At 47.2% G+C, this 26,960-nt stretch overlaps 1 protein-coding gene across 4 annotated transcripts in view; it reads right to left on the bottom strand.

Moving 5' to 3' along the window:
- The window catches only part of EVI5 (ecotropic viral integration site 5), a 1,064,947-nt gene that overhangs the window by 858,626 nt on the left and 179,361 nt on the right, over nucleotides 1-26,960 (bottom strand). For 2 of the 4 annotated variants that reach the window (XM_086953929.1, XM_086953931.1), the window contains exon 1: nucleotides 23,376-23,508. The exons of the other annotated variants lie outside the window; for them this stretch is intronic. In XM_086953929.1, coding sequence (XP_086810055.1) covers nucleotides 23,376-23,378 — 3 coding nt within the window. In that variant the 5' untranslated portion in view covers nucleotides 23,379-23,508. Of the gene's footprint in view, nucleotides 1-23,375; nucleotides 23,509-26,960 lie in introns of those variants that run through there. 4 annotated transcript variants of the gene reach the window in all.

Raw genomic sequence — 26,960 nt, 5'->3', positions numbered from 1 at the left:
CCATCGTGAACTAAAACAGTTCTGTATCGAACTAGGTATCGCTACCACCGGACTAAGTACCAAGGACGATTTTAAGCATGCCCTAGAATCTTGGACAGAGACCGGGGATGTCGAAGCCCCGGAGCAAAGCACCGCGAAAAAGACCAACACGGTCCCTGAAGAGCAAAGAACGGGTCTCTCGCAAGACGAGATCCAAGAAAGAGAAAAAGCCCGACTACACGAACTTGAAATGGCCCGACTCAAGATGGACATAGAACTCAAATTGGCCGAGCAAAAAATAAACTTAGAGCACCTTCGCCTCCGAGAAGAAAGAGAGGAGAAACAGAGGCAAAGGGAGCTCGAGGAAAAAAGACTAACGTACGAGCACGAGCGGAACCTAGCCGAGATCAACCTGCGCAAACAGAATAAAGAATTAGGGGTGGCCGACAGACCGTCCACCCCCGGGACCACGGACAAAAAAGTGCACATCCCCAAGGATGTGGTCCGAGAATATTTTCGAGAAGACGACATCCAGCAATGGTTTAAAGCATATGAAATCGCGATGACTGCGCACCGGATCGATAGAGCCGACTGGGGAGCCGGCCTATGGGGCAAATTCCTCAATGAGGGCCGCGATACTCTGTTACAGCTCCCAGACCACCAGATGACCTCCTACGACCATATGAAAGCGGCCCTCCTCACTCGCTATGGCCTCACGCCCGAGATGTACCGTCAGAGGTTCCGAGACTGCACACGCATTCCAGGTACAACTTGGGTGGACTATGTAACGTACTTTAGCCGAGCCTTCGAAGGCTGGATCAGAGGGAACAACGTCACGACCTACGAGCAGTTGTTCAATCTGATGGTATGGGAGCATCTGTCCAACAACTGCTTCATTGAACTACGCCAACACCTCCTCGACAGCAAGTTAACCGATCCCCGGCAGCTCGCAGCCGAAGCTGACCGGTGGGAGATCACCCGAGTGGGCCGGAATGGGTCCTACGAGCAGAACAGGAACAACAATGGTCACCACCGATCCAGAGGAGGAGGAGGGGGCCAAGGACGAGGAAGAGACAACACTCCGGCCGCCCCCATTACCAGCACCACCCCCCCGGCCAACCGGGGCAGCACCCCGGCGCGACCGGGATACAGAGCCAATGTTACATGTCACCGATGCCAACGAGTCGGCCACTATGCAAATGACCCAAGCTGCCCGCAGTATCAGAGCCCAAGACCCCGCCAGGTGACCGCCGCGGCACTAGGGGAAGAACAGATCTCCGAGGAACAAGAAACAGACGAGCAAGAGTATCAAGGGTGGGAGCCAGCCGCCATGACTCTCGCGTGCTTAGGGGGAAGAGACATGGTCCCGCGGGTCCCCCTACCCGCTAACACCCAGAAGTACGGCCAATGGGTGAGCATCAATGGACAACGGGCCGAAGCCCTCCGAGACACCGGGGCCAGTGTGACAGCCGTCCGCTGTCATCTGGTAACCCCAGAGCAATATCTACCGAACATTCTATGCCCTGTACGATCAGCCGACAACTCGGAGAGTCTGTGTCGGATGGCCTGCGTCCCCTTTGAGTGGGGAGGGGTCTCCGGCATGTTGAAAGTAACGGTCCGAGACGACGCCCCCGTGGACTGCCTCCTCGGAAATGACCTGGAAAGCTCCCCGTGGGCAGCCGTGGAGCGAAAAGAACACTTGGGGATGTTGGGCGTCCCAGACTGGGCGTGCGTCACCACCCGGTCTATGGCCGCCCGTGCCAACCATCACCCGGAAGAACCAGAATGGCCGGCGCCTCCGCCTCCGGTCGCCCCCGCCGAGACCCCCGACCAGTGCATCCCCCTCGAACCTGCTCAACCTTCCGACCTTGCTAATCTCGACCAGTGGGCTCAAGAAGGGGGGCCCACACAAGAACAATTTCGTCAGGAGCAGAAGACCTGTCCCTCCCTTGAGGGACTCCGACAACAAGCGCTCGCCCAAAGCGCAGGGGATACCTCCGGAACTCATTGGGTCTACTGGGACAATGACCTACTGTACAGCAAGCAACGAATCGCCGAGCTGGGGGCCAACCGAGTACTAGTGGTGCCACTCCGCTTTAGAGACTTCCTGCTAAATCTGGCCCACGATGTCCCCCTGGCAGGGCACCTGGGACAAGATAAAACCTACAGCCGCCTAGTGACCCACTTCTTCTGGCCAAAAATGAGAAACGATGTGCACCAGCATTGCCGATCTTGCCCCACGTGCCAAGCCAGTGGGAAGAGCGGCCGCAAATTAAAGGCCCCCCTGCAACCCTTTCCCGTAGTCACAACCCCATTTGAGAGGGTCGGAATAGACATTGTGGGACCCCTAGACCCACGTACAAGACAAGGCCATCGCTTCATCCTCGTACTAGTGGACCACGCCACCCGCTACCCTGAGGCTATTCCTCTCCGGACCGTCACAGCCCCAGTGGTCGGCAGGGCCCTGATGGGGATCTTCTCCCGTGTGGGGTTCCCCCGAGAAGTCGTCAGTGACAGAGGCACGAACTTTATTTCCAAATACATGAAGTCCCTCTGGCAACAGTGTGGGGTCACCTACCGCTTCACGACCCCCTATCATCCCCAAGGAAACGGACTTGTTGAGCGGTTCAATCGCACACTAAAAGGGATGATCGGGGGATTGGAAGAACCCCTCCGTCGCCAGTGGGACGTGCTGCTGCCGTGCCTCCTCTTCGCCTACCGGGAGGTCCCACAGAAGTCCCTAGGCTTCAGCCCATTCGAGCTGCTCTATGGGCACCCAGTACGGGGGCCACTCAGCCTGATCAAAGAAGGCTGGGAGTTGCCTCCGGCCAAGCGTCCTCCAGATGTCTTCCGGTACCTCCTCACCCTCCGCAACCAGTCCCAGCGGTTCAGAGACCTAGCGAAAGCCAACCTAGAGGCCAGTCAAGAGGACATGAAGAGATGGTATGACCAGAACGCCTCATCTATTGAATTCGAGCCGGGGCAACAGGTCTGGGTAATGTCCCCCACAGAACCGTGCGCTCTCCAAGACAAATGGACGGGACCCTTCAAGGTAATCGAGCGCAAGGGACCCGCCACCTATCTGATCGATATGGAGTCCGCCCGGAATCCGCTCCGAGTCCTCCACACCAACAGACTGAAACCCCACTTTGCACGAACAGAACTCAGCCTCTTGATGGCCACAGACAACGGGGTTGAGGACGACTCCGAGCCTCTCCCTGACCTCTTGCGGACCCAGGAGCAAGACGGCTCCGTGGATGGGGTCCGACTCTCGGAGACCCTCACCCAGGAACAACGCCAAGAGTGCCAAGCCCTCCTATCACGATTTGCCAGCCTGTTCTCCCTCACCCCAGGTGTCACTGCCTGGTGTGTGCACGATGTGGACACCGGAGACAGCCCTCCTATCCGCCACCGGGCCTACCGCGTACCTGATCGGGTACGGGCCTGCATCCAGGCGGAAGTAACTAAGATGCTCACGCTCGGGGTCATCGAGCCCTCCGACAGTCCATGGGCCAGCCCGGTCGTACTGGTCCCCAAAGCAGCCGCCCCCGGAACCACACCCGAACTCCGGTTCTGTGTCGACTACCGGGGCCTGAATGAAGTCACCAGAACGGACGCACACCCCATCCCCCGGGCAGATGAACTGGTCGACCGAATGGGCGCTGCCCGCTACCTCAGCATCTTCGATCTAACGGCAGGCTATTGGCAGATCGGCCTCACACCCCGAGCACAAGAACGTTCTGCCTTCTCCACCCCCGATGGCCACTATCACTTCACGGTCATGCCCTTCGGCATGAAAAATGCCCCAGCGACTTTCCAACGGCTCGTCAATCAGGTCCTGGCGGGGCTCGAAGAGTTCAGCGCCGCCTACCTGGACGACATCGCTGTGTACAGCCACCACTGGACCGAGCACCTCCACCACCTCCAAGCAGTGTTGCAAGCCCTTCAGCGAGCTGGCCTCACGATCAAGGCCAGCAAATGTCAAATTGGACAAGGGTCAGTGACCTATCTCGGACACCAAGTGGGAAGCGGTCTAGTGGCCCCTCTTCAACTGAAAATTGCCGCCATCCAGAACTGGCAACCCCCTAACACTCAAACTGAGGTGCGAGCCTTCCTGGGCCTCACGGGCTACTACCGAAGGTTCGTGAAAGACTATGGTACCATCGTGGGGCCTCTCACCGAACTCACGTCGAAAAATCAGCCCAAGAAGGTGAACTGGACCCCAGAGTGTCAAGCGGCCTTCGAACAGCTAAAGGCCGCCATGTGTTCCGCTCCTGTACTCCAGGCCCCAGACTACAGCCGGGAGTTCGTCGTCCAGACGGACGCCTCCGACCAGGGCATTGGGGCGGTCCTGTCCCAGGTGAACACCGAAGGCCTTGATCAACCGGTGGCCTTCATCAGCCGGAGACTCCTACCACGGGAGCAACGCTGGAGCACCATAGAGAGGGAAGCCTTCGCTGTGGTATGGGCCCTCAAGAAGCTCCGACCCTACCTTTTTGGCACCCACTTCCGGGTGCAGACTGACCACCGACCCCTGCAGTGGTTGATGCATATGCGGGGGGAAAACCCAAAACTGCTACGCTGGTCCATCTCCTTGCAAGGTATGGACTTTACCGTTGAACACCGGCCTGGGTCTGACCACGCCAACGCGGATGGCCTGTCCCGGTTTTTCCGCCTCGACGAAGAGAGTCCCCAAGAGGATGGGTAACTCTCCCCGCCTTCAGCTGGGGGGGACGCATGTTGGACAGGCCACGTGACGGGCCGCTCTCCCCCGGCTCGACCAAGCCCGAGCCAGTCATACAAGCACCACACCCCACCATTGCACGTCCTACGTCCCCTCAGGGACACCTGCCCCCGAGCATGATAACCTCGTGGGTCCGATCCACGGCCGACCCACGCGCCCAGCCCGGGCCGCCATCTTGGACACTTCGCCACGAGGCCGCCTGGCCCCCGATCGACCTCAACCCTGGGCCTAGCCCGGCCTCAGACATTCCGGCACCACCCTCCACCCAGGAGGTGAGCGAGCTACTTGGCCAGTCAATGGGAGAAAGAGGTGTCGATGGTTCTCCCCCGGCCAGTGCCGCTCGCCCATCGCCTCCCCGGGCGCTGGCTCCACCCCCCTGCTGGGTGTCTGGGCTCCCTCATCCCGGACCTCCCGACCTCCAAGTGCGAGGGTCCGGACATCAAAGCACGCCAGCCCTATAACTGGGGCAGCTCCAGAACAGGAAGGCAGTTGTATCTTGGAGTCGAGAGACGAAAGAAGAACTCATCCTGGACGGACTACTGGCGCTGCCGTAGCTCTGTCCTGTGCACCATCATCCTGCCTGGTGGCGCTGCCACAGCCGTCGTAACCTTCATCCTTCACCGTCGTCCGGATCTGCTGGCGAGGCCGCGGACCGTTGTAACTGTCATCTGCATCGGGACCTGCTTGGCTTCTCCACGGCCCGTCGACCATCCTTCATCCATCTCGGGACCTGCTTGGCTTCTCCACGGCCCGTCGACCACCCTTCATCCATCTCGGGACCTGCTTGGCTCCTCCACGGCCCGATCAGCAACCACGCCGAGCTCGAGGATTGAGAGCTATTGAACTCATTGGTAACTAAGACTGTCCCGCTACCCTTTTCCTCAACCAGAGATCAGAACCGAGGGGACCCCTGAGTCCAGACCTCCTTGTATTATATCATCGTAACCTAAGAAGTGCATATAAAGTCTCGTTAACCTTCAATCTTGTGTGGTGTCCGTCTGTGGGGGGGAAGTTACTTATCTGTACAGTCGTTGGAGACGGCTCTCCCTGGAGACCTCTCCCCGTAATCTCGGCCGACCCTCCCGGTCCGTCTAACAGGAGGGATCAGACCTCTTGGGCCTCCTACTGCCCACTTTCGCTTCCCAATGTTGATGCTAAACTCTTTACACACATTCTGGCTATCAGACTACACCTGTACATGCAAGGACTTATAGACCAAGACCAAATAGGGTTAATCCCAGAGCGAAACTGTAGTGACAACACAAAACTGTTATTACACTTAAATGACAAAAAACATCTTGTGTCAACCGCCATACTTATAATTTCATTTGACCGAATACACCGACGGTTTCTACACAATACACTATATAAATTGGGACTAGGCTCCCACTGAAACGGATATGGCGCAACTATACCAGACCTAATGCTAGAGTAAGAGTCAATGGAACCATGTCTGAGGCATTTGCCATCAAGAGAGGCACGAGGCAAGGTTGCCCCTTGTCTCTACAACTTTTTGCCTTTTACATGGAGCCCTTAGAGGAGTGGACGAGGACCGAGCCAAATATCTGAGGGATTACACTGGGATGCCATGAACACAAAATTACTCTCTATGCTGATGATGTCATGATGACCATTTCCAAACCACAATCATTTCCCTGCCCTCCTCAAGGAATTGGAGGCATTAAGCATGGTCTTGAACTTCAAGATCAACATCCAACAAGCATTTGCAATGCAAAAGGTCTCGCATTAGGAAAGTTTGAGATATTGGTACTGTAAATGACACATTTTTTATTTGTGTTGGTTTGGAAAATAGTGAAATTAATAGCTTTGTCATTTACAATGCCAATAGTTTTAACTTTCGCAAATGTGACACCCATAGCATTTGTAATGCAATATGTGTTGTATTTACATGACTTAGATGTATTGATATTACAAATAAAAATGTTTTTTTTTTAATACTTAAATAAAAGTTATTGTAATTTATAATGGCAATAGCTTTTGTAAATAACTTTTGTGAAGATTATGTTCATTGTATTTTGTGACGAAAATCCAAGAACAGAAGTGAACTATTAACATATTTTTGTGACATTTGTAATAAAGCTTGAAACATTGAGAGAACATATTTGAACTAGTTGTTGTTGAATGGTTGCACAGATTGATGCTGTGGTGGCTCTGAGTGATGTTATGGTGGCGATGAGTGATGCTGTGGAGTTCAGTGATAATGTGATAGCGCATAGTGATGTTGTGGTGCCCCTGAGTGATGCTGTGGTGGTGCTCAGTGATGCTGTGGTGGTGCGAAAGATAGAGTGAGTGCGATAGATAGAGCGAGGGCGATAGATAGACAGATAGATAAAGTGTATTTATGTTGCATCGAGTAGAGTAAATATGAGGTGTGTAATATGGCACTGAGTGGTATTATGTGGAGTGTATTTACGTTGCATTGAGAAGAGTGCAATTATGTGGCTTGTAATTATGTGGCACTGTGTGGTAATATGGAAAGTGTATGTTGTATTCAGAAGAGTGTAACTTTGTGGCGTGTAATTATGTGGCACTGAGTGGTATTTGGAGTGTATGTTGCATTGAGTGCAGTGTAATTATGTAGCATATAATTATGTGGCACTGAGTGGTATTGTTTGGAGTGTATGTTGCATTGAGTGCAGTGTAATTATGTAGCATATAATTATGTGGCACTGAGTGGTATTGTTTGGAGTGTATGTTGCATTGAGTGCAGTGTAATTATGTTGCATATAATTATGTGGCACTGCGTGGTATTATGGGGAGGTTATGTTGTATTCAGTAGAGTGTAATTGTGTGGCATGTAATTATGTGTCACGGAGTGGTATTGTTTGGAGTGTATGTTGCATTGAGTGCAGTGAAATATGTAGCATATAATTATGTGGCACTGAGTGTTATTGTGTGGAGTGTGTGTTGCATTCAGTAGAGTGTAATTATGTGGTGTTTAATTATGTGGCACTGAGTGATATTTGGAATGTATGTTGCGTTGAGTGCTGTGTAATTATGTGGCGTGCAATTATGTGGAACTAAGTGGAATTTGGAGTGTATGTTGCATTGATTGCAGTGTGTGTACTTATGTGGCGTGTAATTATGTGGCACTGAGTGGGATTTGGAGTGTATGTTGCATTGAGTGCAGTGTAATTATGTGGCGTGTAACTATGTGGCACTGAGTGGTATTTGGAGTGTATGTTGCATTGAGTGCAGTGTAATTATGTGGTGTGTAATTATGTGGCACTGAGTGGTATTTGGAGTGTATGTTGCATTGAGTGCAGTGTAATTATGTGACGAGTAATTATGTGGCACTGAGTAGTATTTGGAGTGATTGTTGCATTGAGTGCAGTGATGTGGTGTGTAATTATGTGGCATGGAGTGGTATTTGGAGTGTATGTGGCATTGAGTGCAGTGTAATTATGTGGTGTGTAATTATGTGGCACTGAGTGGTATATGGAGTGTATGTTGCATTGAGTGCTGTGAAATTATGTAGCATATAATTATGTGGCACCGAGTGTTATTGTGTGGAGTGTGTGTTGTATTCAGTAGAGTGTAATTATGTGGTGTTTAATTATGTGGCACTGAGTGGTATTTGGAGTGTATGTTGCATTGAGTGCAGTGTAATTATGTTGTATATAACTATGTGGCACTGAGTGATATTTGGAATGTATGATGCGTTGAGTGCTGTGTAATTATGTGGCGTGCAATTATGTGGAACTAAGTGGGATTTGGAGTGTATGTTGAACTGAGCGCAGTGTAATTATGTGGCGTGTAATGATGTGGCACTGAGTGATATTTGGAGTGTATGTTGCATTGAGTGTAGTGTAATTATGTGGCGTGTAATTATGTGGCACGGAGTGGTATTTGGAATGTATGTTGCATTGATTGCAGTGTGTGTAATTATGTGGAGTGTAATTATGTGGCACTGAGTGGTATTTGGAGTGTATGTTGTATTGAGTGCAGTGTAATTATGTGACGTGTAATTGTGGCACTGAGTGGTATTTGGAGTGTATGTTGCGTTGAGCGCAGTGTAATTATGTAGTATATGATTATGTGGCACTGAGTGGTATTGTGTGGAGTGTGTTGCATTCAGTAGAGTGTTATTATGTGGTATTGAGTGTTATTTGCTGTGTATGTTGCATTGTGTGCAGTGTAATTATGTTGCATATAACTATGTGGCACTGAGTGGTATTTGGAGTGTATGTTGCATTGAGTGCAGTGATGTGGATGTAATTATGTGGCATTGAGTGGTATTTGGAGTGTATGTGACATTGAGTGCAGTGTAATTATGTGGTGTGTAATTATGTGGCACTGAGTTGAGGTTCCGTGACAATTGTAAGTGGTGTTTTTAACTCGTACGAATATGGTCGAGTCTGGTATCTATGAACCGCAAATGACGAGTTTAGTAAGTGTGCGCAGTTTCGCTGTGCTAACTTAAACCGTTCGTTTGTTATGTGGGTTTTCATCTGTACCCACAGGTTCCATCTTAGATACGGCATCCATTTTGTCTCTTGCCCTCAGGTAGCCAGCGAACGGACGCTGTCCGCTTCGCGACCCTGGGACTCCCAAGATATTTTGCGGAAGACACATGTTCTTCGTAAATGTCTTTTATGATGAGGGGGTTGCTACTGTAAGGCAGATGGCGCCGCTCGACGCTCATCTTGCCGCACGGACTTATTGTCTCAGCCGTGCATCTCATTAGGCACGTCCCTTTGATGCCTGTATCTCGTGTTTCCCGATACCTCCCCTTTTTCACCCTTTCCGATCTCCCCACTGTCTCCGTCTTCCTCTACACCTGTCCTTGTTCTTATTTCGATCTGTTTTACTGCCGATTGGAATTCGCTAATGGTGGGAAGATGGGTTTTTACAGTTGGGAACCGCCAAATGTTTCCGCACTTATGTTCCGGACTTCATGTGTTTCAAAGTGACCAAAGGCGACCCCTCTGGGGGATAATGATGGGAACCGGGTTGTAAACTTTTGTGTTCAATGTAACTCTATGAGTAAAAACTGTATAAAAGGAGCGATCCACAGAACCAATTTGAAGCAGTCTCCCCAAGTTGCACGTGGTGTACTTGTCGTGACTTCTGTGTTCCCTGCAGTAAATAAACCTTGAATCTTTGACGCCGAAGGAAGTGTCCCGTGTCTCTGTGATCCGTACGCCGGAGCAGGTTACCCACGAAGGTTTCAGGTGTTGTGCCCTGGCACCGCTGGGTCTTAAAGAACCCAGTCCTACAGTTGGCGCCCAACGTGGGGCTGCATCAGTGGTACCGGTCCAAGCCCGACGATCGTGAGGAACTTCGTGTGAAATCTCCGAGGGAAGGTGCACTCCGCTTCATCGATCCTGTTGTCGAAATAAGTGGCCCGAAGACTTTTCCCGCGAAGATTCCCGCCTCCGGACGGCTGCGACGGACTGCTGCCCTGACTGTAGACCTGTTTTGGCGCCTGGCGTAGACCTTGGTATAGCGAGACGACTGACGGGCCTTCCTGGTGACGCCATCGATCTTTGAGTTAAGTATTTGTGGGTCGCTCCCAGAGTTCTTGGTTGTTGACACTTTAGCGAGTGTTTTTGTTGTTAACGCTGTGTGAGTGTTTTTGTCGGTGACACTTTGCTGGCGTACTTTGTTGTGTTGTTTGACGACTGCAGCCGCCAAAAACCGAGGGTTTTGTTCTTTGCTGGGACTTGGTAAATCCCGTAACCCTTGAAGTTTGTGAAACTCGGCTAGTGTGCAAGATGCCTGGTCGCAGTACTTTGTTTAGTTGTTTCAGGCCTTGTGGTACGGATTCCCGACTGGAGGACTCGTGTCCGATACCTCCGGTTGGAACTCCCACGTATGAGCTCTATAGTAAACATGGGCTAGGCCCAATTACCTTTAATGATTATTGGATCAAATATACAAAAAAGGATGGTGACCTTCGCTGGCCACCTCAGGGTAGCTTCGAGGCACCGATCTTAGATAATCTAGAGATTAAATTGTTCGAAAGAAAGTCAAGGCCGGCCATGTTTGATGCCTTTCGGTTGTGGCGCAAAGAAGCCCGACAGAAAGAAATCAGACAGACTAAACGTAATCAGCGAGATAATGTTGCTACCATAGTGAAGAAAGCAGAGCAATTTCAGCGAGATAAGGAGGTTAAGGATAAGGAAGTGTTTGATAGACTACAGCGTATGACTGTAGATAAATGTTATCCTGTTTTGCCTACGGAGCCGGAAAAGAAGGGAGAGTCAGTTGAGGATCCTTTAATGTCCTATCTTATGAAGTCGCCACCTCCGTACGTACAGGGTACTACAGCCCTTGTGATTCCCCCTGTACCTGTTCCTGCACCTATTCTTCCTCCGCCTGTTCCTCAACCTGCACCCGCCCTTCCGACTGTTCCTGCTCCTTTTCCTGTTGCTATTCCTACTGCTCCTCCGCTTCCACATACTCCTGCTCCCGCTACTGCTCCTGCTACTGCTCCTGTTTTGTTAACTCCTACTGTTGTTTCTGTTTCTACTCCTTCACTTGTTAGTTCTGTGTCCTATACTTCTCCCTCTACTCGTAGTCGCAATTCTCCTCTTGCGGCTAGTTTCTTTCATTCGCTCGGACCTGTTCACGGGTCCGCTGGTTCCGATGGTCCTCAGAGACGTAGTCAGCTTCCTGGAAACAGAGAACGCGTTGCGCTATATAATATGGCAATGGGTTGGATGGTAAATCCTCTTAGACGTCCACCCCATGTCGTGCTCGATACATTTTGTCAGTTTAATATACCAACCCAGAGATATGTGTTCAACGAAATGTGTAAGTTCCTTCATGATCAGATAGCGGCTGATGCGCCTGACGAGGTGCTCACCGCTCTGTCTGATCTTCAGCTTCAGTTCGCAAATGGACTGATAGTGGATACCAACGTTCGTCGTGCTGTCGAGCGATTGCTATCTTTTCGTCCCGCTCCAATCCCTCATGCATTGTTTGTTGAGGATATTGAAAGACAGCCAGACGAGTCTGGCCAATATCCCATGCGGGAAGTTCCACCAGTGTGGATGCCAGGCGATGCTACTGCTATTCCTATTATTCCGCCACATTTCCAGAGAGTATGGATACATCTTCCATGGAAAAGATCGGAAGTGTTACAGGTGAAGCAATCTCTGCCTGACCCTCGCAAAAATCCAGCAGGGTATTACAAAGAATTATCGCAGCTCGTAGATGCTACAATCATGAATCTTGCCGATATCGATATGTTGTTCGGCAATGTCGTACCACAACCTGTATGGGCTAAGATTCGGCAGGAAAATCATCCGAATGAATTATGTGGTGATTGGGCTGCCATTGTGGCGGCGGATGGTTTACAAACTGGTGGAGCTAAACCTGAGCAGATGATTACTGCTCTTCCTCAAAGAATAATAGCGTTAATGAAAACACTTATGCCAGCTATGAGAGTAAATTGGGACAAGTTGTCAGCTTGTAGGCAAAAGAAGGACGAGAGTGTTTCCGACTTCTTTACGAGGTTTGAGGAGGCATTCATTGACCATAGTGGACAGGATATGGGTACTGAGGGTGGTCAAAGATTGTTTGTGGATAAATTTGTTTCAAACTTATTGCCCGATTTGAGCAATAAATTGAAGAATTCAGAAAGTGCATGGGCCGTTTCCACCTCAGCTCAGATATTGGCTACGGCACAATATTATGAGAACAGAGAGAAAGAAGAGAGCGACCGTGCTGATAAAAAAACGAAAGAGCTCAAAACTAAAGTGCTGCTTCAGCAAGCGTATCCTCCACGGTCGAATCAGAATAATTCGCAACAGAATAGATCGCAGCCACAATCGAACCGATCTCAAAATCGTAATGACTCCTCTTCCCAAAGATCTTCGTTAGGGTACAATCAATGTGCTTATTGTAGACAAGAGGGTCACATTAAATTCAATTGTCCCGTTCTAAATGAACGTAACAGTGGTAACTCGTCTAGAGGAGGTCGTGGTGGTTCGCAGCAGGCATCACGTGGTAGAGGCCGTGGTGCTCAGAACGATCGCTCAGATAACTCATCTAATTCTAATAATTGTTTCGATCAACGTGGATCATCGCAAGGACGATCTGCGCAGTACAATGTAGACGATTATTACGTCGATCAGGGGACTGACGACAGTAATTACTAGGACAGCCAAAGACAAGGAGAGGGAGTGGTATCAGTTCCGGTTGATCAGAGAGGGCCTTACGTCGCAGTTGCTACATCGGGCGTCGTTGAGCCTTTTCTGTTGGACACTGGTGCAGCGAAAAGTTCTATCATGCATTCGAAACTCCCTGGCGCACCTTTGTCTGGCTTAACAAATGTTTCCGTTGGATTCTCTGGCGCCCCCGTTAGCAATCCAGTTTCGCGCCCTTTGCCCCTCAAAATTGGGCCACGTGAGCTAAAAGCTCCATTGATTCTAACCACGGGTTGTGGTGAAAATCTTTTGGGCCTGGATTTGCTTAAACGTTTGTACGCGACTTTGTATTGTTCTCCTGCGGGTGTAAAGCTTACGTTAGGAGAGAGGGTTGTCTCTCCTATGTATTTGTCTCTCGATAAGCTTCCACCGGAATGGAGTTCTCTTCCTGCGTCTTTGTGGGCAACGGGTCCCAATGATGTGGGCCTACTTGATATCTCACCGTATGTTGTTCAGTTGAAATCGAATGTGCGTTTGCCACGTATTCCCCAATATCGTATCTCCCTTGATGGTGAACGAGCACTGTTAGCGATCATCTATGATTTGATCGAGAAAGATGTTATTGAAGAGACTCGGGGAAACGTGTGCAACAGCCCTGTGCTGCCCATTCTTAAACGTACTGATCCTTCAAAACCGCCTGTTTATCGCTTTGTTATCGATTTACGGGAGGTGAATAAAATTGTGGTTCCTCAATTTCCTGTTGTGCCTGACATCACGGCGCTACTGACTCTGATTCCAGCTTCTGCATCATGGTTTTCGGTGATTGACTTGAAAAATGCGTTTTTCAGCATCCCGATTGCCGAGGAGAGCAGAGACCTTTTCGGTTTCTCTCTTGGTGGACGCAGCTTCCGGTTCAAACGCGCTCCTCAGGGCTACTGTGAAAGTCCATCTATTTACAGCCAAGCCTTGAAGGGTCAACTGGATGCGTTTAGGTTGCCGGTCGGTGCGGCTTTGATCCAATACGTCGACGACTTATTGGTAGCCGCTGATACTCAGGACATTTGCAAAATTGCTACAGTGTCTTTGCTGCAACATCTCTGTGAGTTGAATCATAAGGTGTCCCCTTCTAAACTCCAATATTGTTGTCAAGAAGTGACCTATCTAGGTCACTTATTGTCAAAGGAGGGAAGGAGATTGACCCCAGAGAGAATTGCAGCGATTGCGCGAATGGCTGTGCCAACAACCCAAAGAGATGTGCGTGCCTTTCTAGGTATTACGTCGTACTGCAGGCAATGGATTCCTAATTTTTCATTGCTAGCGAAACCATTGGTGGCTCTTACGTGCAAGGACGTTTCAACTCCTTTACCATGGACGGAGGAATGTCAGAAAAGTTTTTCTGAATTGCGTGATTCATTGTGTTCGGCTCCTGTGTTAGGTACTCCTGACTACAGTAAGCCGTTTACGTTATATGTTCACAAGAGAGAAGGTTGTGCTTTGAGTGTCTTAACGCAACCTTTTGGTGGCAAGCAACGTCCATGTGCATATTTTTCCTCGACCTTGGACCCAGTAGCTAGAGCATTGCCGAGTTGTTTACGAGCAACAGCGGCAGCCGCGGTCTCCATCCGACAATCAGCAGGATTGGTCATGGATAATATGCTTACGGTGATGGTTCCGCATGCAGTCGATACTCTTTTGAATCGAACGAAAACGCAGCACTTGACGAGTGCGAGGTTGTCTGGGTACGAGTTGACGCTGTTGGCAAGCCACATTCAGATAAAACGTTGTAATGTTCTGAACCCGGCAACTTTGTTACCAATTAGCACAGAGTCAGATGAAGTAGCAGAACATGATTGCTACTTGAGGACCGAAGAGGAAACAAAAGGTCGAGTGGACCTTAAAAACACCCCATTGGAAGATCCGGATGGTACTTTGTATGTGGATGGGTCATGTTTTAAATTACCGAATGGCGATGTGACTACTGCTTATGCTGTTGTAACGTTGAATACTGTTGTTGAGACTGCGAGGTTAAATCAGAATTCTGCCCAAGCTGCAGAATTGATTGCTCTTACTAGAGCGTGTGTGTTAGCGAAAGGGAAACGTGTGAATGTGTTTACCGACAGCCAATACGCGTTTGGCGTCGCTCACAGTTTTGGACGATTGTGGAGAGAGAGAGGTTTCTTGACGTCGCATGGTACGAAGATTCAGCATGGCCAGCTTGTGAATGACCTTTTGGATGCATTGACTTTGCCTAAGCAAGTTGCAATTGTTAAATGTAGCGCGCATCGTAAGGTGACGGATGACGTTGGTCGTGGTAATGCGTTTGCGGATGAGACTGCTAAGGAGACTGCCCGGAACCTTAGCACTCGGATGTATGTGACGAGTTCGGTTAGGTGGCCTACAGAATCAAGCATGTGTGAAGATACTATCGAAAGTGTGAAAGAAATTCAGAATGAGGCCACCGAGACTGAAAAAGCGAAGTGGAAAGAAAGTACGGGAAAGTTGGATGCGAATGGTTGTTGGATTGATTTGTCTGATCAGAAAAGATGGATGTTACCGGATGCGTATGTGCTGGCCGTTGTGACAATGGCACATGGGTTAGCACATATTAGCGCGAAAGGTATTTGTAAATTACTGTCTCCTGTGTGGAAGAATGATGGTATTACGAAATGTGCTGAACGTCTGGTGAAGAATTGTATGGTGTGCATGATGTACAATCCTGGCAAAGGAACCCCAACTCCTCCTGGCAGTTTTGCTCCCCCTTCATTCCCCTTTGAGGTGATTCAATTGGACTTCATCCATATGGAGCGATGCAATAACCTGAAATACGTTTTAGTTGTGGTTTGCGCATTCTCCCGATGGATCGAGGTCTATCCTCTCAAAGACAATACTGCTTTGTCGACTGCGAAAATCCTACTGAAGGAATATTTTCCTCGGTATGGAATGCCTAGAGTCGTGTGGTCAGATAACGGAAGTGAGTTTGTGGGTAGTGTGATGAAGAGTGTGTGTAAGGGCCTTGGAATTAATCAGAAATTCCACAGCGCCAATCATCCCCAGTCAGCTGGATTGGTTGAAGGGTACAACGGCACCCTTAAACTAAAGTTAGCGAAGATTCAGGCTAAGACTGGTCTTTCGTGGCCTGACGCTTTACCTTTAGCATTACTGTCAACTAGGGCGACTGTACACTCCCGAGTAGGGCTTAGTCCCTATGAAATAGTGTTCGGCCGTCCTGCGAATGTGTGGGGGGTTCCTAGGCCAGGAATGTTCTCTGATCTTGAGTACCCAATGTTGATCGACTATCTACATGACTTGACTGCTAAACTGAGGTTAATTCACCAACAGGTTTACGACGCATTGCCGACGCAGACGGAGGGTCCAGGCCACCAGCTCCAGCCCGGAGACTGGGTGGTGACGAGAAATTTTTCACGCAAGAATAACCTGGACCCGAGGTTTACTGGACCCCATCAAGTGCTCCTGGCCACGAGGACTGCCGTTCGTCTCGAGGGACGTAAGAATTGGGTGCATGCCACCCACACCAAAAGAGTCCCCATTCCTTTGCCGGCAGACCCGTGGGTAAGGAGAGGCATTGCGTCATCTGAAACAGAAACATTGCCGGCGTTTGTGCCTTTTAGCGACGCACAGCCTGTTGGAGAATCCTCAGCGCAGCAGAAAGACACTGTTGAACAATTAGCATCAAAAGACTCAAGACCAGAACACTCAACTGATCAGTAGGACGCTGTCTCTTCGACGGATCCTTTGTTTGACGACCAGACACGTCCTGGAAAAACCCGATACTCTTTGCGATCTCGCACTAAGGACAAATAAAAGATCCTGCTTTTCTGTATTGCCAATTGCATTATCCCGTTTTCCCGTGATCAGTTTTGAACATTCATATTACTGTGATTATTTTGTATATATATATATATATATATATATTGAGCCTCATTCCTTGTACTTTTTGCTTCCACAGCTGAGAGACTTTGTTTTTGCATATATACATACTGTGCATTGAAGGCCGTAGGGCCGCGCGCGTACTTCCTTCTGGATAGTAGGTCTTGACGTTAGGTTAAAGGCCGTCGGTTCCTGGGAACTCCTAGGGATTGACTATTGCTACACAGAACGAAGTGCGTCAAGAAACGTTGCGGACGGTCGTAGGGAATGGCATTCTCGAAGCTGAATGATTTGGAAGGAGCTCAGGTTCACAGATTCAAGCTGCAGCAACTCAGTCGTACCAAATGTTTTGTATTCCAACTGTTTGTATTGTTCTTGACTGCTTCTGCATTATTGGCGGGTGGGGTGTATTATACGATGTCTTACTTCTTACCTTCTGCTACACCTACTCCTACTCCTGACCCTAAACTTACCTCTACTGTTTCTCCCCATTCCTTTCACATGCTACCGGAACACGAACAGGCTAGACGTGTAGAATTCCGCAACAATTCCTTTATTCAGCTCCTTCATCAGCATCAGTTAGTGGTTAACACCACTAATTGTTGGGTGTGCGGGTTGATGCCACATACTACGGATAAGGGAATTCCATATCTGGTGTTACCGTATAGTTCCCAAGGGTCAGCTCGAGCATTTCAAACAATGTTTCGAAGCGCACTGGGTTTCCACCCCATTCGAGAACCACGTTCTCCCTACTCTGGTCCTACCTCGTATCAAAAACCTTTGTCGATAGCAATAGAGGATTTAGATAGCGATATCTATGATCCCTCGCTTATTCCCGAAGAAGAGATACAGGCCTATAGGGTCCTAAGTAGAGGTGAATATAGTGCGTTCACTAGCGAAAAGCAGCTTAAAAGCTCGCCTCCGATATGGGTCGTACCCCACACTGGTAATTTTTGTCTCATGGGTCGTGGCCGAAGATCGCAAGCCCGACTTGGAGCAAGTGCGTGCACTGAAAATTACATACTGCCGATGGTCTCGTCCCCTGTGTTCCTGGCTGCCAAGGGTACATACTTTATCTGCTATGATCGTGCATATGCATGGTTGCCCGCTGACTTCATGGGCTCATGTTTTATTGCAAATTTGTTGCCTCCGACGTTCACTGTAGATGCCGATTATCATAAGACTGGAGTTGTACGAGGCGTAATTAGTGAAGAGGATACTGCCGGTCCAGAGGCAGGAGACTTTTTCAAGGGTTTCCTCCCGTTTTGGGGACCTATGGTTAATAGTAGGAACCTGAGACAGTTGACTCGGGTGGTAGAATCGACAGCTAATATTACTGCCAGTGCCCTTGGTAATATCACCACAGAACTTCAGGCGGATAGACTTATGACGTTACAAAACCGAATGGTTTTAGATGTTATCTTAGCAGATCGAGGTGGGGTATGTAAGGTGATCCATTCGAGCTGCTGCATTTTCATTCCAGATAACGCCCCTACTGTCTATCAAGCCATCTCGAGGTTGCATAAGATCTCCGAATCCATACACGTGGATGTAGGGGATTGGACGCTGCTTGGATGGTTTTGGGGCCTGATGTCGACTTGGGGTTGGAAGATTCTGATGATCATCGGAGTTGTTGTGGTGTTCCTGTTCACGTGTTGCCTTTGTGTGCAGTGTGGTCCTGCCTTATGTGGCCTCTGTGCTACAACGTGTATGAGACAACCACCTGTTACCAAGGGGACTCGGTTGGACAGAGCTATGCTACAGCAACATCTCGATGGTCTGATGAATATCGAATATGATTCCGACTAGTGCTTGCCTACATGAGGGCAAAAGGAGCGTCTGAGGTTCCGTGACAATTGTAAGTGGTGTTTTTAACTCGTACGAATATGGTCGAGTCTGGTATCTATGAACCGCAAATGACGAGTTTAGTAAGTGTGCGCAGTTTCGCTGTGCTAACTTAAACCGTTCGTTTGTTATGTGGGTTTTCATCTGTACCCACGGGTTCCATCTTAGATACGGCATCCATTTTGTCTCTTGCCCTCAGGTAGCCAGCGAACGGACGCTGTCCGCTTCGCGACCCTGGGACTCCCAAGATATTTTGCGGAAGACACATGTTCTTCGTAAATGTCTTTTATGATGAGGGGGTTGCTACTGTAAGGCAGATGGCGCCGCTCGAGGCTCATCTTGCCGCACGGACTTATTGTCTCAGCCGTGCATCTCATTAGGCACGTCCCTTTGATGCCTGTATCTCGTGTTTCCCGATACCTCCCCTTTTTCACCCTTTCCGATCTCCCCACTGTCTCCGTCTTCCTCTACACCTGTCCTTGTTCTTATTTCGATCTGTTTTACTGCCGATTGGAATTCGCTAATGGTGGGAAGATGGGTTTTTACAGTTGGGAACCGCCAAATGTTTCCGCACTTATGTTCCGGACTTCATGTGTTTCAAAGTGACCAAAGGCGACCCCTCTGGGGGATAATGATGGGAACCGGGTTGTAAACTTTTGTGTTCAATGTAACTCTATGAGTAAAAACTGTATAAAAGGAGCGATCCACAGAACCAATTTGAAGCAGTCTCCCCAAGTTGCACGTGGTGTACTTGTCGTGACTTCTGTGTTCCCTGCAGTAAATAAACCTTGAATCTTTGACGCCGAAGGAAGTGTCCCGTGTCTCTGTGATCCGTACGCCGGAGCAGGTTACCCACGAAGGTTTCAGGTGTTGTGCCCTGGCACCGCTGGGTCTTAAAGAACTCAGTCCTTCAGAGTGGAATATGGAGTGTATGTTGCATTGAGTGCTGTGTAATTATGTGGCACTGAGTGGGATTTGGAGTGTATGTTGCATTGAGTGCAGTGTAATTATGTGGCGTGTAATTATGTGGCACTGAGTGGGATTTGGAGTGTAGTAATTATGTGGCACTGAGTGGTATTTGGAGTGTATGGTGCATTGAGTGCAGTGTAATTATGTGGAGTGTAATTATGTGGCACTGAGTGGTATTTGGAGTGTATGTTGCCTTGAGCGCAGTGTAAATATGTAGCATATAATTATGTGGCACTGAGTGGTATTGTGTGGAGTGTGTGTTGCACTGAGTAGAGTGTAATTATGTGGCACTGAGTGGTATTTGGAGTGTATGTTGCATTGAGTGCAGTGTAATTATGTTGCATATAACTTACGTGGCACTGAGTGGTATTTGGAGTGTATGTTGCATTAGAGTGCTGTGTAATTATGTGGGCGTGCACATCTAAAACAACCATGTCTTTAGCAGTCTCTCGAAGCTGGTTAGCTCACCGCAGGCGCTAATGTTCTGTACAATTAGTTTGGAAAAGTGGCAACAGCGTTGCCATATACGAGGCATGAGAACCAGAAAAGAACAGAGATTGGCACATGTCACAGGGGTTTCACTCCCATATAAGCCTGCCGAAATCATACACACACACACCAGATATAGGAGTCAAAGTGGGTGGCGACCTTCTGGCCTAATGTCAAGAAGGATGGTGGTGGGGTCAAGCCGGCGAGGAGAGATATATATTATATATAAGAGAAAGAGAGAGAGAATTGTCAAGCAGCTTACAAGACATTTTACCAGCAGACAGGTAAAGAAAATGACAAAACAAACTGGGAACTCAAGTAAACTTAGTTGGGGGCTGGAAAGAATATGGCACAAATTACCGAGATATGCGGAAAAGAAACATCCGATTGGGATGCAGCACTATCTAAAAGGGTAATTACTGTACAGTACAGCCTTTTCGGTCCCATTACAGGAGAACAGTCCGAGGACTCAAACAGGATACAACCAATAAGAGAACAATGCAGCCACTAAAGTCGATTGCTCCTAAAAGGTGGACAGCATCTCCAAGCCATGAGCAGGTGTTCCGTCGGCAGAGTAACTATTCCCGACTCGATATTCAAAGGCATGGCGGTAGGAGGAAGACGACGAAACAACTGCCTAACAATGCAAGTATTATAAAGTAACGGTAGAAACAGACACGGTATTTGTACACAAGTAGGTCGACACCATTAATGAAGAATAGAGGTTACAAAACTCTAACAATAATGTTCACGCAATAAAAAGTTTCATTTTTCCGGTATCTCCTGGTATAATGTAAGGGGCGAGAGTCACTGTAAACATCTTACTGCAGTCTCACAAAACCTCGACCTGCACCAACACAAAGCTGCACGTGGTACAAAGACAAGCACACCGCCCTTGAACAAATAATTATAACAGTAGAAGTACTGCAAAGAATCCGAAAAACATGGGCTCAGTTTATTCAAAGACCCATAGACGATAGGCCCTGGTACCTTGCCGATCTCATTATCCACAACTTCTTTTCAGACACTTTTTTTGGTTCGAGTAAGCCACACCATCACCTTTACGATTCTACCGCCCATGACCCAGAGGCCTCGGTTCATCGAAGACTTCCCCACTTCGGAATTCAGTAGTAACAAGGATTAAAGCAAGCTGTATAATTAAGACAGTCCCAGTAATCATAAAATAAAAGCACAAACGACTTACTTCTGTAAATAAAGTATAATAAAAAAGAAACCTTAGATGACATGTTTCCAAAACTGCAACACTTCTTTAATGACTCAGTGCATCTAAAACAAGCTGGAGGCGGCTCTGGCGCAGCACGTCGCCTTCTGGAGACGTGCGAGTTCACAGAGCATAATCGGCTCGTGCACAGGCCAGTAGCCGCTCGTTCACAGCTCTATCTCCCTTGCCAGTTAGCACAGTGACTATAGAACTCGCGCTGGCGGGAGCGCTTCGCGCTCCAACACCAGCTCGACCTAAAAAACACATCTTTACCCTCAACGTCCTACAGCAAGAGAGGACCCTCAGAGAGACAATATCCATCCCCTTGGGTCACCCATGGTGTGCAAAACCTGGGGCTAAAAACATGTTCCCCCAGAGACAAGAAATTGACCCGTAACTATGCAGATTTGCTAGCCACCGCTGAGATTTACAAGAGTAAACCATGTGTGTTAGGACCTGCTTTTATTTATTCCAGGTTGCCCCGGGCAGTATTTTATTAATCCCATTGCTGTATTTCTGTGCCTCAAACGGTAAAATGCCTTTATTGTATTTTATCTAGGCATGGACAGCACTTACTGATACTTTGCTTAAGGAAAGAAAAAAAAAGGCTGTCACTTGTCTAACACAGTGGGGTGACATTGGGTTTATCCTATGCTTAGAAATTCTGCTAGAAGAACAGACATCTAAGGTAAGCTCATTTAGAGTGGTGGTGTTGTTTGGGAAGCACTTCATTTAAAAAGGCAGCTAACGACTTGTAACTACCCAGGGTTCCCCAATTGTTTTTGCATAGTAAAAATCCAAACTACTTGGTTGGGGTGGGTACTCTCAGATTCTCCCGATACACGGTCGCATAAACAATTCTCTGCATTCGGGAAAAGACGAACCTCCATTTAGTCACAGGACTCAATTGGACAAACAAAGCGTAAGAATCCTTTCACATGATCATCTGTGACAGGAAGTCAACTTGAACAATGTGCACCACTTAGTTACGCTGGTTGCGCTGTAACCGCTAATATTTCAATGGGAAAGCACAAAGTTATTACCTATGTCCACTGTGTGATGCATGAACGTGGCCTTGAACATGTTGGGTGGTGCTACTGAATCACTACAGCTTATCATACTCCGTGTCGGTTTAAACTCTATGGACTCCCTTTGACAGTCAAAATGTTGGGGGCCCCCATCGCAAATTATCTCCTAAAATGTTTTTAGCATTACCAATCAACAATTTAAATAAACCAATTTTATTACACAAAACTAGACAGTAATCACTATTAATGTTATTATACACTTTTTTTTACATTTCAATAAAGCAACACAACTTTAAATATTGAATTGGTACATTGCATTATTCCAGTATTTTCTCTATAGAGTCGTTCATGTAAAGTTTTCATTTTTTTGAGTGGATTCATTTTTTTCCAATCTTTTGGAAACAATATTTAAGAAAGCTTGACTGTAATTTTGTTTCAAGAACAAATCAATATTATTTTGATCCTTTGTCACGGGGCCCTAAAAGGAATGGGGCCCATAGGCCGGTGCTCACTTTACCAATTTGGTAGTTCGGAACTGCACATACTGAGAAACAGGTGTAGCCAGATGTGGCAAACACTGCATCTGGCAACTGCCATCCACTGTAGACTTCTGCAGTATCTTTCTTCGCCTGAGGATCTAAACAATTTTAAACTGGGCAATAGAAATGGTATGATGGAAGGGAATGGGCTGCTTTTGTGTAAGTTCACCTGTAACGTATTTGCACCACAGAGCAAGTTGTGAGAAACTGCTACTGTCCAAGCTTAAACCAAGCTGTACCTAAAACATTGCCTCCATATAATGGCATCGAAGTACACCATTCCGATACCTTTGGATCACGTGTGCGCTTTGTGAACATCTAGAAATAAATATATTTGTGTCACACACTACAAGGACTGCTGTAATATATGAAAAGGTTAATTTAAACAGTGTCAAGAACTGTAAATAAAACACGATTCGAATACAGTAAAAACACAACAATCAATAGTGTGAAAACACCGAACCGGAATGCTACATTTTCTACATTAAGAGAAATTCAATCAGCTTTCTTAAAAACATGACATTTCAACTCAGAAAAAAAAATGGAAAGCATTACCATGCACAGTAAATCTCCGTGTGTGCGGCTCTGCCGTCTGTCAGTGAGCAGCGCCTGCAGTGAGTTATAGGAACTGCCAACATGCGGATTCTCTGGGCTGCCAAACTGCACTGCTGAATGTGCACATTATACTAAAATACTGCTTAGGAAAGCAGGGAGGAAAGCGTGAGCCAGAAGCGGCAATAATTAACTGATAAATGCTACAGGAGGAAGTTCAAGGGGCGGGAGGAAGGAGAGTTGCACAAATGCACAGCGAAATACTAATTATAAACAAAAAATACGCACTGCACGTCAGCAACACTTTACCAGAGGCCAGTGGTCTTGTGATCGTTACATCACTCGCCCTGCCGCCGCTTTAAGCCTTCCAAAGCAGTCGCTAAGAGGGTGTGACAAATTCAGCTGCTTTGCCTTCTAGCGTGCCCAAAGAATACTGTGTTTTTTATTTTGCTTTTACACCACAGGGGTTTTTCCAGAAGTGCAATCTGTTCGCGTGGCCAAGACTTGAGAGATGTAACGAGTTTCAGGTTAAAATCCTATGCAAATTAATTCCTTTAAAAAAGACCAAAGAAATCCCAGACACGCACCCAGCTTGAAGACTTGGCTTTAACATATATGGGCAGGTTTTTACAGGACTTGTGATCAGCGAAGGTGCTTAAGTAACATGAGCTCGAGCTCAGCTTCATAACGGTTCACAAAGCACCTCATAGTTGGCGACAGACCTCAACCCAGGACTCAAAAGGAAGCTTTAAACAACCTGTTTATAACATCTGGACTTCTGTGAACCCCCGCTGCATTAGTATTGGAAGACGGGGAATTTTTAAGGGTTAAGTCTCACAACAATACACGAACATACAGAAAGAAGTATACATCAAGCGAATACACAAATTACATATTTTATTCAATTCACAAACAAAAAAAAGACACTTTTTTAATCCAAATATTTCAGTAATTTTTTAGAAGATACAGATAGCAGTGAAAAGGAAAACATAAGTATTTGTAAAGGCCCTATCTAGTGTAAAAATACCACACATTTTAAGTAATGTCAGAATTATTTGATCCAATGTATATGTAGGAAATTAACCAAAGGGCGCCATAAGGCCGACTGGGACAAACAAAGCGTAAAGTTATCTATATTAGCAGAATACTTTAGCACGATTTCAAAAATTACATTCAACAATTAAAAATAATATACAGGCCTAATGGAAGCAAAGAAGGAGTATGGACACAATTTAATTGTAAGGTTGGAGCTTTTCAAAATGTGATTTTATTTCTTAAAGACTAAGGGCTAGATGTAGGTAAATAGGTTTTACAGATTCTTAAATACCGAATTTTACTGATTCGGTAAAACCTATGTAGGAAAAAAAAAAAACAGTTAAAAATACCGATTCGAAATTTACCGATTCGGTAAATACCGAATCGGTATTTGCTATTGAATCCTATGGGCCTTAAAGCCCATAGGATTCAATAGCAAATACCGATTCGGTATTTACCGAATCGGTAAAAATACCGAATTGCCAAGGGGGACAGGGTGTCACTTTGACACCCTGTTGCACCCCTGTTTCTGGCTTGTGTGCTATGTGGCACACATACATGCCCTAAGGGCATGTCTGTGTGCCACATGGCACAGGTGTACATGCACAGATGTGCATGTACACAAGAATTCGTTATTTACCATGCAATTGTATTGCATGGTAAATACGAATCCTGAAAGCCTTGTAGCAGTGTTAAAAGTGATACCTACATTGGAAACATATAGAAATCAGTAATTTTACCGATCGGTATATTTACCGATTCGGTAAAATGACCGATTCTGTAGGTTTTCAAGGGCCCTACATCTCCATAGCCCAATACCGGTCGGAAACGGACGAAAAACTGTATTTTCGGCCGTTTCCGACCGGTATTGGGCTACCTACATCTGGCCCTATGAGATATTCTAGACGCAAACATATCATTTTGCGTTTTTTGCTTCTGATGCATGCTTTTTTGCCGACGCATACCAGTGCTTTAATGAAGGTTGCCAATAGTCCATACTAGATCCGTTTGCTGTATTTAGCTCCTTCCATGAATCAAGCAAACAACCTTTTAATATTTAGCCTCAAATTTCATATTCTTTCACCTTTACAGCCCATTATAAAATGTTACGTTTTTGCTTTTTATGTATACATACTTTAGAATATTAAATAATATCATATTATTAAACAGTGCCAGACCCCAGGTTAAGAGGTATTGCTTTAAACCATACATTTTCTGAATGGACACTGCAAGCAATCTCTAGCAAGCATTGGCATAGCCAATATGTCTCGCCTTTGGGACCTTGTAAGTGTTTAACCATGCAACAGTTAATGTTGTTGCACCAAGGATATTGTGCTGCATAACTAAATACTTATAAGTTACTAAAAGTGAGGCCCATTGGCTATGCCAATGCTTGTTAAATAGTGACGTGGCCCATTGGTTTCCCAAACAATAAGGTTTCACAAAATCCACGACAATAAAAAAAAAAAAGACCAGCGGCCAACCCAGACAAACTAGTTACCTACAGCACAGTAGGGTGCAAGATACAGCCCACTGAGCTCCACCACACTACAGAGACAGAAACACTTCAAGTCGTCATGCACTGCTGCTGAGCCTACATAACAGTGCCTATCACCGTTCATGGTAAGTTAGGATACCAATCCAGATCAATTTGAATACACCATAAAAGGCACAAAAAACTGGCCATCAACACTCTTGTGCATGCCCTTTCAACCCGAGAGAACCACACATGCCACCTTCCCGCCGAATCTCTTGTAGGCCTGGAAATCAAGGTCACACTAGCTCGTAATCATCTGACGTCTCCCACTCTGCCTCAACCTCCAGTCCCAAAGGTCACTATGAGCAAGCAAAAGGAAAGATAATTACATGCTCACCAGAGAGCTTCAGCAACTGAAAACCAGTGGCACAAGTCTCAGTCACTTAAGGATTATGCATGCTGCTGTTGACATGCACCAACGCTGCTCACATATATGCACCAGAGGAGCTCATTTTCAAATTTGGTGCAGCAAAAGAAACAAGCAAATTAGTCCGAATTTGCAAGGGATTGGCACTGCACGTTTATAATGCTAGAGCTGTGCCCACTGTACTCTGCAACAAACAATCATGGCACATCATACAAGCAACCCTAACCATAAAAGGTAAAGTGTCAGGTTAAGCACATTCACACCAGTCCAAAATCAGGATATCGGCGAGATCGAACCAATCTAAAAAACAGAAATAAAAAAAACCCACAAAAACAAGAACAGTTTTTGACCAATCTATAGACCTGTGCATTGTGGAGGCCTCTAGTACGGCCCGTCACAGTCCAATCGCTAACCTCAGAGTCTTACTTTCCATCAAGGCAATCACCCCAAAACTCAAGAAATGCACTGACCAGTAAATAAACTCACACTCAGATCCGGATTCAGTGTCTAAATAGTCTAAACACAGAGCTATTTTAGGCTTTCTGTGCGAAGCAGGAGCACCAGTGGGGTCCATTATCCACACATCGAGGAGACTGGATAGAAACCCAGCAAGTGAACATCCGAGAAGAGAGGCTACACCCCCAGCTCA

The sequence above is a fragment of the Lissotriton vulgaris genome, chromosome 1_1, assembly GCF_964263255.1.
Source record: "Lissotriton vulgaris chromosome 1_1, aLisVul1.2, whole genome shotgun sequence".
Classification (NCBI taxonomy): domain Eukaryota; kingdom Metazoa; phylum Chordata; class Amphibia; order Caudata; family Salamandridae; genus Lissotriton; species Lissotriton vulgaris.
Note: the sequence above shows the minus strand (reverse complement) of the source record. Positions and strands in the feature narration are given on the sequence as shown.